This window comes from Pectinophora gossypiella, chromosome 9 (assembly GCF_024362695.1).
Source record: "Pectinophora gossypiella chromosome 9, ilPecGoss1.1, whole genome shotgun sequence".
NCBI lineage: Eukaryota > Metazoa > Arthropoda > Insecta > Lepidoptera > Gelechiidae > Pectinophora > Pectinophora gossypiella.
In genome coordinates this window covers 3,656,737-3,676,779 of record NC_065412.1, presented here as the reverse complement: position 1 = coordinate 3,676,779, position 20,043 = coordinate 3,656,737, and the positions used below count along the sequence as shown (strand labels likewise).

At 36.0% G+C, this 20,043-nt stretch overlaps 1 protein-coding gene across 1 annotated transcript in view; it reads right to left on the bottom strand.

Annotated features, from left to right (window-relative positions):
• LOC126369397 (alkylglycerol monooxygenase-like) overlaps positions 1-19,569 on the bottom strand; it is a 47,854-nt gene extending 28,285 nt beyond the window's left edge. Inside the window, exons 1-2 of the mRNA XM_050013793.1 lie at positions 19,294-19,569; positions 1,074-1,253 (exon numbers count right to left, since the gene is read on the bottom strand). Coding sequence (XP_049869750.1) covers positions 1,074-1,232 — 159 coding nt within the window. The 5' untranslated portion in view covers positions 1,233-1,253; positions 19,294-19,569. The remainder of the gene's footprint in view (positions 1-1,073; positions 1,254-19,293) is intronic.
• Positions 19,570-20,043: the final 474 nt, after the last annotated feature.

Genomic DNA, 20,043 nt, shown 5'->3' with positions numbered 1-20,043 from the left:
GCTTTGTTGGTTATTGCAAATGAAATACTAAAACTCTTAAAAGTAAAACTATTTTCCTATCCCATAAGTATTAAGTACCGCAAAAGTATTAAGTATGAATATAAAAACGTAATATCAAGAGCTGCTTATTGATGTTTTGTGGCTCATCCCACTTTAATAGGGGTACGGACACAACTTTCTATACTTAATGTTTTTTTTTGTCTTTCTGAATTTCTATATAATATCTTGGCACCATTTGAGCCAAGGTTCACGCTCCACTGGGCACCCTCAGGCCTGTTGTCTTAAATTTTGCACCGGGTGAGAGCCCTCAGAGCTTCCCATTTGTTCGGCCAGTTAATGCCATCTGTGACAAATCAACAATAAGTCACGTCAAAAAAAAAGTTGTCTTGGATTGCTCTTGAGCAATCTCATATAAAAAAGAGTAAGTTTATTATGTGTACACTGCTTTATTTTTTATAGTAAATTAACACGCCGAGCCATTAATTTTAAATAGCTGTACTTAACAAGTTAGTAAAGATTGACAAATTGAGCCTTGACGACTTTTGTTCTGACAAGATGTTGTGACACAAAAATTTTGTTTTGTAATCAAAAGGAGTGGCGGCGCCAGCGCATTTTTGCTTTTTGTACAACGGAATGCAATTTAATTATTGCTTACTTTTTATACCTATTGACTACTGTACAATTTAGTTGCTGTGTAATTAAATAGTTTTGCAAATGACGTATTGAAAAATATGTTATGTATGTTATAAATACAGGTTGTTTTAGGTTTTTAACAAAGTTTTTATTTAGATCATTTATTAGTCTAGTTTTTGGAGATTGGAGACCGAGTTGGAGATGTCCTTAGAAAAGGTTCAGTATGATCTTCTCTGAACCGGCGTGCGTGTATGAAACGATTGATGAATGTGGAGGCAGCAAGAAAAGTGTGTCAGGATCGAAGTAAATATACTTCCATAGTCTCTGCTTACCCCGGTGGGAAAATGCGGGAGTTTATGTATGTATGTATTAGTTTTTTTTTTATTATTTTCTATATTTATTTTATACAAAATTCTAATTTATTATAAACAATTCCTTACCTGTTTAAAAAAGTTAGGTACGTCTTCTTTCCTTTCATACATAGTATCCTTAGGAGAAGTTAAATAGAACAGTCTACCTACACCCTTGAGGTGGTCGTGCACTAAGTCGGAGAATCCATTCTCTACTGTTGCATTGGCGAAGGTGAAACCCGACGCCATATTTGATTTTCTTCTTCAATCCTGGAACAAAAAAAATATTTTAAAAAATAAGAATTGCAGGATTGCTTTACTTTAAAGATCTTTTTTTATATTAGACGCCCCCCATTTACTAATGTTGTGTTAACATTTTGTTTCTTTTTTCCTGCAACATAATTATCACGTAAATCCTTTATTCTTTCTTTCTTGATGTAAGTAGAAAATGGCGTTTTGTAAGTTATGCAATGCACTTAATTTACAAAATTGATTTTCTATAAGTAGGTATTAAATAATTATGAAAATTTTAATTCTCTATCTTATGCTTGTCTATGTCTACTGAAACTTGAATTTTTTAATGCCAAAAGGTGAATTCTATGATTGTCGAAGTTTTGTTGAACTAACGATTCGATTTAAAAAACGCATTCACCATTTTTTCGAGTGAACCTTCGGGCATTGAATAAGGAATAATACTACGTATAGAACGGCGTCTCTCCGCCCCCCACCAGCGTCTGAGGTAGGTTTACCTCACCCCCATTTTAGACTTGAATCGTATGGCATCAGACGCGTCACACACGCAGATGCGCGTGTACGATAACGTTAATGTGTGGGTGTCTTGTGTAAAACGAGACAGTTTGTATGAAGTGTCCGGGGCATGCTTCGGGTAAGGGTGCGGTAGTATTGTTTACTTAGGTGAAGCCACAGAAAAGATGTACCTATGACATCTTTTTTTGTACTGTACAATTGCAATAAATCTCTTTTGATTTTGATTTTTTTTAAAAGGACAACGACGCACGTAGTTGGTAAGTGTGTAATTAGGTAACGTTGACACAGAAAGTAGGTAGAAAATGTACAAAACAAAGTAATATCAAGAATAATTTCCCTATTCCTGTTAAACAATTTTCCTTATCCATCAAAATCAGTCTGCGGCACGCCTCACAGTAATGACTTATACTTAATAGAATGCATGATAAATTGAAGTGGAAATTGCAAAAGTTTAAATTATATTTGCAATTTGCATGTATCCCATTTGAAGTTTATGAAGAGTGAGTAAAATAAAAACTTTTTGTGAATATACTGCAAGTGCTATGACAAGTTGATATTTTGTTCAATATTTGCAGTGTTATTACAAACCGAAGACAGAAAATAAACAAGGTTTAAAATAATAATCCGCGCCACGAAGTCGACGGATTTTTACAGACTTCAAAATTACTTATAATTAATTATTTATTTATTTAATTATTTTTTTTAATTTTTTTTATACTTTTTGTAATTATTTCTTTTTATTTTGGTGCAATAAAGTGTATTTGTATTGTATTGTATTAATTAACTAATTGAAAATACGTACTTATTACTTTGTGCGAAGTAAATTTATTTATTGCTTTTTAGTTTTGCGTTTAAAGTCGTATTTTTTTGTTAAAAATTTTAATGGAACTAATTGACAAGTCGTAATAAATCTATGCAGAATCTGCGACAGTAGCGCTGTGGGACTTCTTTCGTAACGATTATATTTTAAACATAGTTTATCTTTTAGTCTTCTTTTTACCGACTTCAAAAAAGGAGGAGGTTCTCAATTCGACCGTATATTTTTTTTTTTTTTTTTTTTTTTTTTTTATGTTTGTTCGGGCATATCTTCGTCGTATATGAACCGATTTTGATAATTCTTTTTTTGTTTGAAAGGAGATATACCCAAGGGGGTCCCATGTCAAGGAAGTCAGGATCTGATGATGGAAGACCAGAGAAACCGAGGGGAATTTTCAAAAATCGTAGGAGCGACTAGTGCGTTTGTAAAGTCATATTGATCGGATCGATCTTTAGGCTTCGGGAAAACTTCCCGGCCTTCGAAAACTGGTCAGCATCAGGGAGATACCCTATGGCCTGGCAAAACTATACAACCTGGAGCAATTTTTCTTTCACGAAACGTATTTAAATCTTGATCAAATCCAATCGCCGGTGCAAAAAAACAAAATGGCGGAAAAAAAAGATGGCCGCCATACAAAATTTTGTCGATTTTGGAAGAAGCCCGTTTGGGTAAAAATAATGTATGGGGCGCTTACTCAAAACGTCATGTAGAGTACGGAAATACTTTCTGATCACCAAAAACTGCTCCGCATCAGAGAGATACTCTACGGCCTGGCAAAACTATCGCACGTGAACCAATATTTCTTTGAGAGCACTTATTTAAATCTTGGTCAAATTCCATAGCGCGTAAAAAAAAAACAAAATGGCGGAAAAACAAGATGGCCGCCATACACAATTTTGTTTTTTCAGAAAATGTCTCGGGATATAAAATATATATCGGGGTTGTGGTCGGATCGTTATGTTAAGTATGGAAATACTTCCCGATTTTCGAAAACTGCTCCGCATCAGGGTGACACCCTACGGCCTGGCGAAACTATCACACCTGAACCAATTTTTCTTTCACGAAACCTATTTAAATCTTGGTCGAATTTAATGGCCGGTGAAAAAAATACAAAATGGCGAAAAAACAAGATGGCCGCCATACAAAATTTTGTTTTTCCAGAAAATGTCTTGGGGGTAAAAATGATGTATAGGCGTGTGATCGGAACGTCATCTTTGAAAACTGCTCCCAATCAGGGAGACATCCTACGGCCTGGCAAACCTATTGCACCTGGATTTTGTTTGTTTCCACGACACCCATTTAAATCTTGGTCAAATTCTGTCGCCGGTGAAAAAGAACAAAGTGGCGGAAAAACAAGATGGCCGCCATACGAAGAGGGACAGTTTCGAATAAACAGGACACGCGAGCTGCTTTAGCAGCGAGCGCACCACGCGAAATCTACTGTATCTATATGTATGCGTGAGTGTGTATGATAGCAGCTTCCACTGACAACCACATGTGTGTATGTACACATACACATGTGTGTGTGTGTGCGTGTGTGTGCGCGCGCGTGTGTGTGTGTGTGTGTGTGTGTGTGTGTGCGTGTGTCTGTGTGTGTGCGTGTGTACATGCGCGTGTGCTCGTGTGCGTTAGCGCGTGTGTGAGTGTGTGTGTGTAAACATGTTCATCAATAATAATTGTGATCACTACTAATAATATATTATATTATTATATATGAATATAAATCAGAAAATCTGTCTGTCTGCATCCTTGCTCGGTCTAACCATCACTTAAAATCGTAAAATAAAATAAAATTTTTAACAAAAAAAAACCGACTTCAAACGCAAAACTAAAAAGCAATAAATAAATTTACTTCGCACAAAGTAATTAGTACGTATTTTCAATTAGTTAATTATTTTATAATTCTGAAGTCGGTGCCAAGTAAATGCTACAACAACCCTACTACAATATCAAATTACTATGTACACACAATATTGTTTAATACCTATATCAAAGCAATTACAAAACAATGTCAAACAAAAAATTACAAAACAATCAGTATTGAAAAATATATGAATCGGTACTTCGTTGTAGCATTTCCTTGGCACCGGCTTCAGATTTATAAAATAATTAACTAATTGAAAATACGTACTAATTACTTTGTGCGAAGTAAATTTATTTATTGCTTTTTAGTTTTGCGTTTGAAGTCGGTTTTTTTTTGTTAAAAATTTTATTTTAGTAATAACAAATAGAAATATACTCTATTGCTCCAAAATAAAAGGAAATATTTACAAAAGACTCTCACATATATAAACGCACATTTGTAATCCCTAATGGGGTTGGCAGTGCCACAAGTTGTCAATAATATAACTATAATGAATTAAAATAACAAAATTGTTTGCAAGTTGTCTTCTGATAACTTGCGTATTTTTGTTCTCCGTCGACTTATAGTAAGTACCATATTACATTAACTTTTTGACAAATTAAACTGTAAGTCTCACTAAATGTCATATTAAATATGTTAATGCGACAGGGTTCTAAATTCTATATTGGGTACATGATATTGTTTGTACCTACCTGTTAGGGGATTGCAGATGTAAGTTTATGTATAAAGTAGAATCATCACCATCATAGGCCTCATACGTTTGTTTCAGACGGTCCATGACTAGCATTGTTGCGAAGTGATGCACCTTTTTTACCCACGACGGTTAATGGCAGCCCCCGACGGATATTCCTCGGTTATGTATTATGGTAAAATTAGTATCGCTACATTTAAGTATATCTTCGAGAAACAGACACGTTAGGAAAATCTGTAAACATCCATATTCATTGTTTAGGTACTTAAGTATATCTATTACCGATGTCTCGAGATATCAACTCTTTTTTAGAAAGTATTTTTAAGTCCAATATAATATTTCGTTACATAATACTTTGGTTAAGTCGGGGGTTTTGAGTTATTTTATTCTTTTTCGATGAAATTTTTACCGTCGTGGGTTTTTTTTCAAAATTTTTAATTTTGCTTAATTTTGGCTGTGCAAGTCAATATATAAAAGTATCATCACACGGAGACAAAAAAGAGTTAGGTGATGACATACGAGAATGATATATTATTTCACATACTATCATGCCTACTCAATGGCTCTCCCTAACGTTACAAAAAGATCGTATCCGTCGATATTTCTGACGGAAATGATTTTCCCTGCGTCTTATTTCCGATATGGCCCTTTTTTGTCACCGCTTATGACGTCCTCTATCTATAAATAGGAGGTTTATTACGTGATCGTGTGACTTCACCCTTATAGTAACCACGATATAAGATCGGTCCTTTCACTTTTTATGATAGATTTAATTATTTTTTTACTGTAATAGTACATCAATGGTTGTTTCTATATTCATGATTTAGACCTACGTTAATAGTAGCTACCTACTTACCATACCTTTTTTTGTTACGTACCTACCTACGTACGTAACAAAAAAAAACTTTGTGATCTTACATCAGTAAGTAGTAACCGGGACCAACGGTTAACGTGCCTTCCAAACCAGGGCTCACAAAGTGGTTTTTGTGATATGTCCCTACCGGGTATCGAACCCGGGACTTATGTATCGCGAGCCCAACGCTCTATCACTGGACCACGGACGCCGTTAATAATAACCCTGACACCAGGGCTAATGAGGTTGTAATTTATGTCACAACCCACACGAAAGAAAAATTAGTCATAAAAGCTCTTCAACTATACCTATTTGCGGTCTAGAGTCTCAAACTTACTAAGTCTGCTTCAGCGTGTAAAGTTTCCGAAACTTGGGTAACTCTTTCAGAAGTTCTTACTCGTAGTTTAAGAAGGTACTAGAACCTTTAATCTAGTCGTAAAGTCTGTTTCATTGATCGAACTCGACATTCAGAACGAACTTTTCTCTTATTACAAATTGAGTAGGTAACAAGAATAGTTATTACCTGTAAGGCAATAAGGTTACCTGTCAGGACCGTACACAGGTAATATAAGAAATAATATCAAGAAAGAGATAGCAACAAAACAATGATTTTAATGACAAAATAATAATCGGAGGTCTGACGTAAACGTTTTATTATTACGTTGTTTCAGATTGATTTATGTCTTGCAATTCACTCGCTTATTACTCTAATGCTGTAGTTAAAATAATTATAATTTAAATATTTTATTCTTAACTTTTTAAACCATTGTATGTAACTCGTTTGTACACTAGCGTATTGTTCATTTAAGTTTTGTTATTGTTTTCTGTTAATTTCGGTTCAATAGTTAACGCAATCTATGATATCCTGTTGTTGGCTAAGACACACTATGTAATTTAGATGCTTTAACTTTACCTGTAAAACTGCTGTTGGATATCTTATGAATAAAATAAAAATAAAATCAAATTATTTGTGAAATACCGCTCCTGTAAAATACCGGACCTATCAAATCCGGGCCCCGTGAAAACGGTGACGATGATTATGTTGATGATTATGTTTGAAGTAAGATAGTTTTTTTTTTAAATTGTACAATATCTCACAAACTATAAATAAACGCTGAACATAGGTGTGGTAGTCAATGAGGCTCTCTTCAAATTTATATTCGTTTACGAAGCAATGTTTAGAACATAAGCTATTTGGCCATTCTGTATATTATGCGGATTACTTTTAGTCTTTGATGAGAGTGCAAAAAGCGAAAGTGATGTGTCAGGATCGTAGTAAGTCGAATTCCGTGGAAACGGGAATAAGCGTGATTTTATGTACTGTAACGGCCTCCGTGGTCTAGTGGTTGAGCGTTGGGCTCACGATCCGGAGGTCCCGGGTTGGATTCCCAGTGAGGACATATCACGAAATTTTTTGTGGTACCTAGTTGGGTTAGGACATTACAGGCTGATCACCTGATTGTCCGAAAGTAAGATGATCCGTGCTTTGGAAGGTGCGTTAAGCCGTTGATCCCGGTTACTACTTACTGATGTAAGTATTCGTTACATGAGCCATGTCAGGGGCCTTCGGCGGCTCAATAGTAACCCTGACACCAGGGTTGATGAGGTTGGTACTCCACCTTACAACCCACACGATAGAAGTAGATATACTGTATAACAATGTGCTCATAAAACCTTTATATGTACACTCCGGAGATGCGGTTTAAAACACAATCCCGCAACCCACACGTAGGTACATAATTACAATTACAAATCCTTAAACTTTTTAGTTTGAAAACAATTTACATTTCAAGTGCTTGTACGTTCTTCAATTAATTATAACAATTAATTTAATTCGTCAACTGTCTTGTTAGTCTAGTACCTACCTACGAATATTGCCAATTAATGTCTATTTACACCTAAATTAGTTTAGGCAATTTTGTTTGAAAGAACAAATGTCTGACATTGCTAACAAGTTGGTTTGTTTGCTAGGTCTACTTACTTTCTATAATTATTAGACATCATACATACATACATAAACAGCCTATATACGTCCCACTGCTGGGCACAGGCCTCCCCTCAATCAATCGGGGGGGATATGGAGCATACTCCACCACGCTGCTCCAATGCGGGTTGGTGGAGTTGTTTTTACGGCTAATAGCCGGGGCCAACGACTTAACGTGGCCTCCGAAGCACGGAACCATCTTACTTTTCCGGACAATCAGGTGATTCAAGCCTGAAAAGTCCTTACCAAACAAAGGACAGTTTCACAAAGTGATTTCGACAATGTCCCCATCGGGAATCGAACCCGGACCTCTAGATCGTGAGCCTTACGCTCTAACCACTAGACCACGGAGGCTGTTAGACACCATTGTATTTATTTTAATGTGAGCGCAGGCATTGAGATTGTTCAAAAATCTGTGTTGTGAATCTTGTGTCACTTCTTTGCTATATTGCTTTTTTGACATGTCTGTATATTTGCCGCAAATAGCATTAAATGCTTGACTGAACAAATGGGGAGCACTAAAAGATCTCATCAGGTTTCAAACTTAAGACACCAAAACTTGAGCGTGCCCAATCGGGCACGAATCTCCGTTCAGGGCGTCATTTGAGAGGATTATATTTGAAAGAATCAATCCATTTTTAGTGAGCCAAGGGCAGTAAACGTCGACCACGCTGGTGAGGTCAGTATGGGGGTTCTGAATTGTTTCTCGCGAGCTATTTGGCCGCCTCTATGACTAGAGTAATGATGATGATGATGAAATCATTGTTTTGACGCTCATCAACATCATCATTATCAGCCGTTCGACGCCCACTGCTGGGCATAGGTCTCCCCCAAGGATCTCCACGACGATCGGTCTTGCGCTGCCCGCATCCAGCGGCTTCCCGCGACCTTCACCAGATCGTCGGTCCACCTTGTAGCGGGCCTACCCACTGAGCTAGTTTTGACGCTATCTCTTTTTAATAGGGTCGTTAGGTATATTTCGTCCTTCGGGCGCCGATATTTTTGAGTACCGTCCCTAAGTAGGAAGTACTTACATTGGCTGTCTTCCGGTATCCTTATTACAGCCCTATCCGTAACTAGGTACCTACCGCGGAAACAGATCCATTATTAGAAGTAGGTATGTAAGGATATCAATAACAAGTACCTTGCACATTGTGAATATGAAGGAAACATCAGTCTACGATTTCCGTACTTAAGTTAAGACCTTGAATTATGTCAAGTCTTGGTCGGGATAGTAACATAATATTATTATACATCAATGGTCAAGATAATAATTTGCACATTTTCAACGTTACGTTACGCTATTATGACGAAAGTAATTATAAAACTTTCTATATCTATAAGACCGATAGATTACTTCATTTCTATTAAGTTGCTCTTTTTTGATCTTTTTTGTGTAGTTTTCTCCATTCTTGTCTACCAAAGGCCAATTCCTTCACTTCCTTATAAGACACGACGTTCACCTTCTGTTTGAACTGTTCCATGTAAGCTCTTCTTGGTCTTCTCGTCCTCTCTTTCCTTCTATGATGTTTTTAATAAATTAGTCGTGTCTTATGAAGTGTCCAATCATCCTGCCTCCTCAATAATTCTCAATATTTGCCTCTTTCTAGCACTTCCTCATTTGTAACTCTTCCAGTCCAACTTATTCTTTCCATCCTCCTTCAACACCACATTTCAAACGCCTCGAGTATCTCTCTGTCTTTCTATGTCAGTGTCCACGTTTCACGTCCACAGAGGGCTGGCTATACTCCATACGAAACTTTTGATGCATCGTCTGATGCAACCGGAGGGAGATACCCCTCCGGCTGATTGAGGAGAGGCCTGTGCCCAGCAGTGGGACGTATATAGGCTGTTTATGTGTGTGTTGATGCATGTTCTTTTTTTTTACTTTCTCTTCCCATCAGGGATTCATCATCCTCCCGACCTTATCCCACTTTTTATGGGGTCGGTACAACATGTATTCCTCTTTCATTTATTTTTGTCAGTCATCATCTCGGTACTCACACCTTTCACACACATGTCATATCCTTCTTCACACAACCCATCCACACTTTCTTGTGTGTTTCTCTACCCTATATCCGCCCACATTCAAGCTCATATTGCATTAGAGATTACAGACGTGAATTTGTGTGTTTAGAATTGCAATGTCTTGTACATTTTTTTTTGAAAACAAGTTCACATGTTAAACACGTTTACGGGCGATAACTTCTTGATAAGTATACAAAGTCATTAGGTCGTTTTTTTCCGCTATATGTAATACTATAGTATTTATTTACTTTTATCTTTTTTTGCACTATCCCAGTCCTTACTTAATGTTATCGACCTTAATACTTCGGGTTAAAGATCAAGTTAAAAACAAAAATTAACCCAAACAACGATTGTATATTTTATGGAAGAAATGATTTGGAATCATGAAACGATAATACCTAAGTATCTTATTATGTTAATCATTATCTCAATATGCTGAGGCATATTTAATAAAAAAATACTTATTATTATGTAAGGGGTTAGGATTGCGCTCGCGATTATATAAGAATTTTAAACATTGATTGATCTACTACCTAAAGTTTAACCTTGAAAAGTGCGCTATATCTGATCGTGGGTTTCGATCTATTTGTGTGCCAATTTTTACCTAAATTGGCTCAGTGATTTGAACATAAAAGAGTAACAAACAAACAGATTACCTATAGCATTTTATGTATACCTATTTTTATTTAAAATGCTTATGCTCTTAGCAATATCAAACGCACTATCTTCTATGCTTATTCAATTCTTACCGCGCATTGAGACTATTGTAAAATGTTATCTCTATTCTTCTTCTATCATGTGGGTTGTGAGGTGGAGTATCAACCTCATCCACCCTGGTGTCAGGGTTATTATTGAGCCGCCAAAGGCCCCTGACATGGCTCATGATACATACCTACCTACCTACTTACATCAGTAAGTAGTAACCGGGGCTTAACATGGCCTCCGAAGCACGGATCATCTTATTTTCGGACAATCATACTGTCCTAACCATACTAGGGACCACAAAGTAATTTTTGTGATATGTCCCTACCGGGAATCGAACCCAAGACCTCCGGATCGTGAGTCCAACACTCAACCACAGGACCGCGGAGGTCGTTATCTCTATTGAAGTATAATCACTAATTTTATTGAACTAATCGTTCTGTTTAATAGTAGTATGATTATCGTATCATAACCTATTATATCATGTAAGTAGGCATGATATAATAGGTTAGTATGTCAATAATTTATTTAGGTGATGAATCTACACTACGTAAAGAAGACACTAAATAAAAGAGTACTGAAATGGAGTTCATTATTCAGATGTACTACGCTCGCAAAAAACTTTTTCTGAGACAAGCATTCATCGGTCTAACTTCCAGTCGTAACCTGATAAAAATGTTGGGAAGAGGCAAATCTTATTACGGATAAAGGTTCCGTAATAAAGTAAAGCAGGTTTTATAGTATTATTGACGTTATTTATTCATTTTTTTTGTTTTTTATTTATTTTTATTTTTTTATTCATTTATTTATTTATTTATATACGTACGGTCACGAGTACTAATATGTATAAATTTTGAAACCATGTCACAGTAACTTTTTTGACAAATTAAACCGTAAGTCTCATCAAATGTCAAATATGATAGTGCGACAGGGTTCTTAAGTGGGTACATGATATTGCTCCTGACTGTACATAAAAAGTAAACCGTTTTTGGGTTTAAAGAAAGTTATGTTATATTGTAGAGTGCTTAGGGACTATTGCTACTTTTGCGCCGCTTATGTTTAGGTATTGACATGTTAATTATATATATTTTTTAAGATTTCTGATGATATGGATCTTGATATATTAGTAAAAAAAAAAAATGGCGAATAAACAAGACGGGCAGTTTATTTATGTATGTAAGCAAAACAGAAAGAGATTTTCTCATTGAAAGTCTTTGAAACATCTCATAAAGTACATAAAATGTGCCCGTTTATTTTTGCCCGACTGCCGGAGAAGTAGGGTAATGTTTTTTTTTTAATATTAGTTTGGTTTGCATTTACCAAGGATCCCTACAAAACTGCTGTCTTTGCTAAACTTCGCCAAATTGTCGCGACTTGTCAAGGTTGAATTGACGGAGTTTTCTCAACTTGTTCGTGCTCTTTATTTATTGGATTTATATGACAAGTTGTATTAATAAAACTCAAGTAGCGGCAACACATAACGACGTTTTATAGTTTTCACAAAAGTGAGAGTGATTTTTGCTATCAAAACCTCGTAAAAGGCAAGCTAGTCCTAATTCAGTACCCAGGCACCCTCAGGCCTATTGTCATAAACTTTGCCTTCAGCGCTCCCCATTTGTCCGACCAAGTAGTTAATACTATCTGCGGCAAATCTACAATAAGTCACGTCAAAAATATATATTATATATACTAGCGACCCGCCCCGGCTTCGCTCGGGTGCAATGCTGAGGAAAAAATGAAATTATTTACGACATCACATTAAAAACCTCAAAAATAACAGTATTTCTCCACTATCTAATGGATGTCATTATACACATAAACCTTCCTCTTGAATCACTCTATCTATTTAAAAAAACCGAATCAAAATCCGTTGCGTAGTTTTGAAGATTTAAGCGTACATAGGAATATAGGGACAGAAAAAGCGACTTTGTTTTATACTATGTAGTGATTTCCAATTCAAGGTAAAAATGTGGAGTTTCTTTTTTAACATGGATTGTAACTAATTGAAATATATGGAAAAGAGGTTATGTCTACGAAAATCACATCAGAATGTGATTTTTCTAAAGGTGAATACTAGGTTTTCATTATAATAAGTAATCATCATTGTCCCGTTTTTCACGGGGTCCGCTCACCTAACCTGAAGGCAGATCCGGTTTTTTACAGACGCGACTGCCTGTCTGACCTACCAACCCGCGAAGAGAAATCCAGTCCAATACAGATTAGGTGACTTACCTCCGAACATGCATTTCTCGGGAATGTGGGTTTCCTCACGATGTTTTCCTTCACCGCTGAGCACGTGATGATCATTTATGATCCAAACATTGTAATAAATAATATAAAAAAATATTTAATGCAATTTTTAAATGTAGTTATAAATTAATACGAAACTTGATGGACACAATAAATTAAGCTTAAGCTATTTATGCACCTTCATATATTTATTAGTTGAGTGATAGAGTGAGAAACAGTGTGATAAGACAGAGATGTGGTGTAAAAGACGATATAGTGACTAGGATTGAGAAGGGAATGTTAGGTTGGTTTGGACACGTAGAGCGGATGAAGGATAATAGGATTGCAAAAGCGGTATATAAAGCGAAAGTTGATGGTAGGGCTGGCAGAGGAAGACCGAGAAGAACTTACGATGACCAAATTGGAGATGTCCTTAGAAAAGGTTCAATACGTTCTACTCTGAACCGGCGTGCGAGTATGAAGCGATTGATGAATGTGGAGGAAGCAAGAGAAGTGTGTCAGGATCGAAGCAAATGGAATTCTATAGTCTCTGCTTACCCCGGTGGGAAATAGGCGTGAGTTTATGTATGTATGTATGTATATATTTATTATTTACAAATAGCTTTATTACTAATCTTTATGGAGATAAGACCAGAGTACAAGAAAGGACAATTTGAAAAAAAAAAGCAGCCAGTGTCCTTATTATTGAAGAGTTTTTACAACGAGAACATTCCCGGGAATGATTAATCACTGGTCATATTGGACCATCATCATAATGATGAGTAAGATAATTGGGGAAAGATACCGCCGTCTATAACAGCCTCCGTGGTCTAGTGGTTAGAGCGTTAGGCTCACGATCTGGAGGTCCGGGTTTGATTCCCGATGGGGACATTGTCGAAATCACTTTGTGAGACTGTCCTTTGTTTGGTAAGGACTTTTCAGGCTTGAATCACCTGATTGTCCGAAAAAGTAAAATGATTCCGTGCTTCGGAGGGCACGTTAAGCCGTTGGTCCCGGCTATTAGCCGTAAAAACACCTCCACCAACCCGCAGTGGAGCAGCGTGGTGGAGTATGCTCCATACCCCCTCCGGTTGATTGAGGGGAGGCCTGTGCCCAGCAGTGGGACGTATATAGGCAGTTTATGTTACCGTCGTCTATAATGGTTGAGAAGCCAAAATCATTAGTGACAGACTTAATTTCATACCATGTATTAATCTATTCATTCTCCTTCTCTCGTGTGGGTTGAGAGGTGGATTACCAACCTCGTCAACCCTGGTGTCAGAGTTACTATTGAGCCGCCAAAGACCCTGACATAACTCATGTAACGACTACTTACTTACATAGGTAAGTATTAGTAATCGGGACTGGGGCTTAACGTGCCTTCCGAAGCACGGATCATCTTACTTTCGGACAATCAGGTGATCCGTCTGTAATATTCTAACCAAACTAGGGTTCACAAAGTACTTTTTGTGACATTTCCCTACCGGGATTCGAACCCGGGACCTCCGGATCGTGAGCCTAACGCTCAACCACTGGACCACGAAGGCCGTTATTCATTGATGGTGTATATATAGATACTTAATAGTAAACTTCCTTAAAACTATAAACTGTGATATTATTTATAGTAGCAATATTGACCCCGCAATACAATATAAATTCAATTAAGTATCTATTAGCGTACATAATATCTTATCACTGTATTGCAATGTTGCATTTGTTTATGATGATAGTAAACTGACTGTTACTATGTAAATATTATGAATACTATGGAAATAATACTATTTTATGGTTTTGAGTAGCTTTCCATTCCTTTCTATTGTCAATATTTTATGCATATAAAATGTCTCTTGTATGTGAAATCTTCGGGCGAGAAAATAAACAAAATGCTCTCTTTTTTTAAAATATTTTTCCTTTTACCATAATTACACCTTAAAAACTCTTCTAACTAAATTTCTAAAACACCCTTCCCCTGGCTTTCACCAATCGTCTCCCACCATTTCAAATCACTCCACTCAATCCATTCACTCCGTTCGTTCCAACTCAATCATTCAACTTTTCTCTATTAGTCTTCATTCAAAAATCTACATTCAGCCTCTTTACTTATGTTACATGTAAGTAAGTATAGAATTGTAGCTACACCCAAAGAGAAACTTGTTTTCTATAAATAAAATACACTTTGTTGCAAACACTTAATGGTGTATACATTAGTCTCAACTTGTAACAGAACTTCGCAAATATCAGTCTAATAGCAACGCCGTGGTATTTTATATAAAATAATATCTAAGTAACGATAAACGGTGCGATAAATTGATCGCGAAACTGAAGCGCAACTGTTCCGCAAGTGAAATTGAAAGCATCTAAAAACGAGCTTATTATACACTTTGGTACCATGTCACATTAACGTTTTTGACAAATTGAACATTAAGTCTCACTAAATGTCAAATATGTTAGTGCGACAGAGTCCTAAAGTGGGTACATTATACTGTTCATGACTGTACCTACCTAAAGTATATATTTTTATTGTATAAATTAACAAAAACGAAAACAAAAATACAAAATGTACTTAAAATATACTCAGGATAATGATAATTTACAAGTAACTTTTTAATGTTTATATGCACCATAAGACTTATCAGAAGACCGAAACGTTATCAAAATCCTTGACACAGTAGATGTTTATTTGCACAGTCTTAAACAATAATATTAAGTACTAGCTTTTGCCCGCGACTTCGTCCGCGTGGCGTGTTATATAAGAGAGAGATCTTTGTGTGTGTGGGAGTGCATATCAAATTTCAAGCATCTAACTTATGCAGTTTAAATTTTTTCATACATTTTTTTTCCCAATAACTCCCATTTTTCAAAATACAGCCAAAAATAAACTTTATTTTTACTAAGGTATGCATGCATGCAATCAATTGATTGAATTGATTTTTTTTTTAATTGATTGTTCATTGAGTTTTAATTTTAATACACACTTCCTCTCTTCCCTTCAACGTTGCTGTGCCCTACAGGGTCCATGTTTTAGTTTCTATGCCTATGTAACACCCCATTGTACTTCATGGAATGCAATAAATAATTTAATTGAATTGAATTGAAAACATCTATCTTACGCGGTTTCGATTTTTTCATACAAATGTTTTTTTCCCGCTAACTCCCGTTTCCGTGGGAATTTTGCAATATCCCGTTGCAACTAAGCTTTAAGTTTACTAAAGTACCTGCATGCCAAATTTCAAACGTCTAACTTGAGTGGTTTAGATTTTTCATACAAAAGGATTTTCCCGCTAATTCCCGTTCCCGTGGGAATTTCGGGAATTCCTTTCTTAGTGCACCTCTACGGTACCTAAGGTATCCGCATGCCAAATTTCAAACGTCTAACTTGAGTGGTTTAGATTTTTCATACAAAAGGATTTTTCCGCTAATTCCCGTTCCCGTGGGAATTTCAGGAATTCCTTTCTTAGTACACCTCTACGGTATCTAAGGTACTTGCATGACAAATTTCAAACATCTAACTTGAATGGTTTAGATTTTTCATACAAAAGGATTTTTCCGCTAATTCCCGTTCCCGTGGGAATTTCGGGAATTCCTGTCTTAGTACACCTCTACGGTATCTAAGGTACTTGCATGACAAATTTCAAACATCTTACTTGAATGGTTTAGATTTTTCATACAAAAGGATTTTATCGCTAATTCCCGTTCCCGTGGGAATTTCGGGAATTCCTTTCTTAGTGCACCTCTACGGTACCTAAGGTATCTGCATGCCAAATTTCAAACGTCTAACTTGAGTGGTTTAGATTTTTCATACAAAAGGATTTTTCCGCTAATTCCCGTTCCCGTGGGAATTCCTTTCTTAGTGCACCTCTACGGTATCTTAGGTACCTGCATGCCAAATTTCAAACGTCTAATTTGAGTGGTTTAGATTTTTCATACAAAAGGATTTTCCCGCTAATTCCCGTTCCCGTGAGAATTTTGGGAATTCCTTTCTTAGTGCACCTCCACGGTACCTAAGGTACCTGCATGACAAATTTCAAACATCTAACTTGAGTGGTTTAGATTTTTCATACAAAAGGATTTTTCCGCTAATTCCCGTTCCCGTAAGAATTTCGGGAATTCCTTTCTTAGTACACCTCTACGGTATCTAAGGTACTTGCATGACAAATTTCGAACATCTAACTTGAGTGGTTTAGATTTTTCATACAAAAGGATTTTTCCGCTAATTCCCGTTCCCGTGGGAATTTCGGGAATTCCTTTATTAGTGCACCTCTACGGTATCTAAGGTACCTGCATGCCAAATTTCAAACGTCTAACTTGAGTGGTTTAGATTTTTCATACAAAAGGATTTCCCTTCACTACTCTGCTCCTATTGATTGTAGCGTGATGAAAAGTATACTATTACCTGTCCAGGAGTGTGAAGAATAATTGTACCAAGTTTCATTAAAATCCGTCCAGTAGTTTTTGTTTCTATAAGGAACATACAGACAGACAGACAGACAGACAGACAGACAGACAGACAAAAATTTTACTGATTGCATTTTTGGCATCAGTATCGATCACTTATCACCCCCTGATAGTTATTTTGAAAAAATATTTAATGTACAGAATTGACCTCTCTACAGATTTATTATAAGTATAGATAATTATTGTGCCAAAATAAGTGGTACAAATCACAATAATTTGTTTTTGAAATATATTCATTCATTTATTTCAGTATCCGAATGAACACTAAAATATATATATTTTTTATCTACTATTATTAAATTATCATATATCATATTATTATTATTATATATTTTTTTAAATAATTTATTTTCTAACAATGCGTTACTTACAATTTCTTATATCAATAATAAGTTGAATAGCAACTATTTACAATGCGGTTGCGCACATGCGTGACATATTTGTTTTTGCTGAATGATTGTTTTTGTGTTTCTGCGTACGTAAGTAGTTTTTTTTAAATTATTGTAATCAGAGTGTAAATTAGATATACTTACACGACTTACTTATGTTTCACAATGTGCGCCTATAATCTTAAATCTCTAAAAGACAACTTGCAGCCACATTCGAAATTTGAATATAGACAAGACGAATGAAATGGTCTTCTACTCTTTACCTACTTACTTTACTTTACATATTTACATATTCAAACACATTATCATAACAGGCCAGGCCCAATTCGATAATGCTTAATACATTGGTTAGGACATGTAAGCTGATCACTCCATTCTTTAAAAGTGAAATGATCCTCACTTAGAGGTATGTTAGATGTCAGTTTCGGCTACTATTTGTGAGGTGGATAACCAACCTCATCAACCCTGGTGTCAGAGTTGTTATTCAGCCGCCAAAGGCCACTGGTTCACGGAGGCCGTAGAAAATAAAATTAAATGTGTCACTATTTCCTTTACCTAATATACCTACTTACTTACTTATGTTGGATAGGCCATATTACTAAAACTGAATGATCACATTCTATCCGTGTTCTGGGGGTTAAAAGGGCCACATCGAAGCTATTCATCTAAGAAAGCAATATTGCTATTTGATATTTGTTTGCATTGCGCACTTACTTTATATGCGCAAATGTCAAATTGCAATATTGCTTTCTTAGATGAACTGCTTCAATGTGGCCATTTTAACCCCTGTTCTGCCTTTACTTTGTTTTGTCAATGTATTCTGTGGTTTCGCATCGATATGAATGTGTGTATACTATGTTTGTATAGTAGCCTAGGCCAGCCCTTTCTAGGCCACAAGCCATTTCCCCCGAGTGAGCGATGATTAAAATTGAATCAAAGTGCCCACGGTCAGCTGGTATCAAATATTTGACGAGGTCTTAGCAACCCTTAGAGGATTGACCAGCAATATGATATTTATTTATTTTCCTTTGCTGCAATAACCTGAAGTTTAATTTCCCTTGAGACCAGTATACCTGTGGCTTCTAACGTCTTTTCAAGTGTAAGTACGTTTAAAATGTCATTCTCTTCTAGTAAATATGTAGATTAAAAACAAAGAACACGATGCATGATAAGATAATCTTAGAGCTGATAACGTTAAAACCTCGAACGTAATTTCAATAGATAGTATAAAAATGTTGAAAGAAGAATGTCAACAAAACAAAAGACGGCGCGCGTAGATACTTTAGAGTTTTATTCTGACGTGACTTATTTTGAATTTGTAACAAATGACATTTACTATTTGGCCGAAACAATACTTGGCTGGAAAGTAGTTTCGAAGTCACATGTACTGTTCTTAAAATAGCAAGTAAACAATACACAAATACATACTATAAATTATTTTCTTAAACAGCACAGATGAAATAACTTCTGAATTAAAATAACAACACAGCCTTGCTATTTGCAGATATTAAAATAAAAAATTATACTTACAAATCAAAAGTTGAATGAACAAAACAAATGTTAATGTCTTCACTCGGACAAACACATTATAACAAGTGTAATTGGTAATATTCTCACAAAGGTCACTGTATTATATCAAAACTGTTATTGGTTAACCCTAAAACTCCGCGTAATTCCACTAAGCTCCGAACTCCGGAATCGAGATTTAAATTTTTAAATATCGAATCGATCGATATGATCGCGCGCGGTCGCAGGCAAGCGGTGCGTACTTGTGTAAAGAGTTGAATGCTAACGTCGCGCCGAGTAGGTCGCATTTGTATAAATAGCCGGCTGAATACGAAGGCAAGTGTTTACATGTGTCGCGTCGTATGTCTCTTGACTGACCATTGAGAATATTTATTTTCTGACAGAACTCTCTTTAAGCGATACGGCCGTCAATTGCTATGTACCTGGATAAACATCTTCTACTTCTGTGATTGATCTGTTGGTGCAATAAAGTATATTTGAATTTATTTTTTTGTGAATAGGTTTGCATTTGATACGTGGCCTTAAGTGTAACGCGCTTACCAGATACTTGGATACCTAAATTTTTGTGATATTCAAAAGTATAGTAAAATAGAATGGCTGGTTTCTTTGGCTTTCGTGATTATTCATAATTATAAACATGGGTTACCCCAATGGGGTTACCCTAAGATGAATGTTATCAATGAAGTTTGAATTTCTTAAGCGTTATAATTCAATAAGTAGAGTTTAAACAGACTTTGGTAATGGTGATTAATT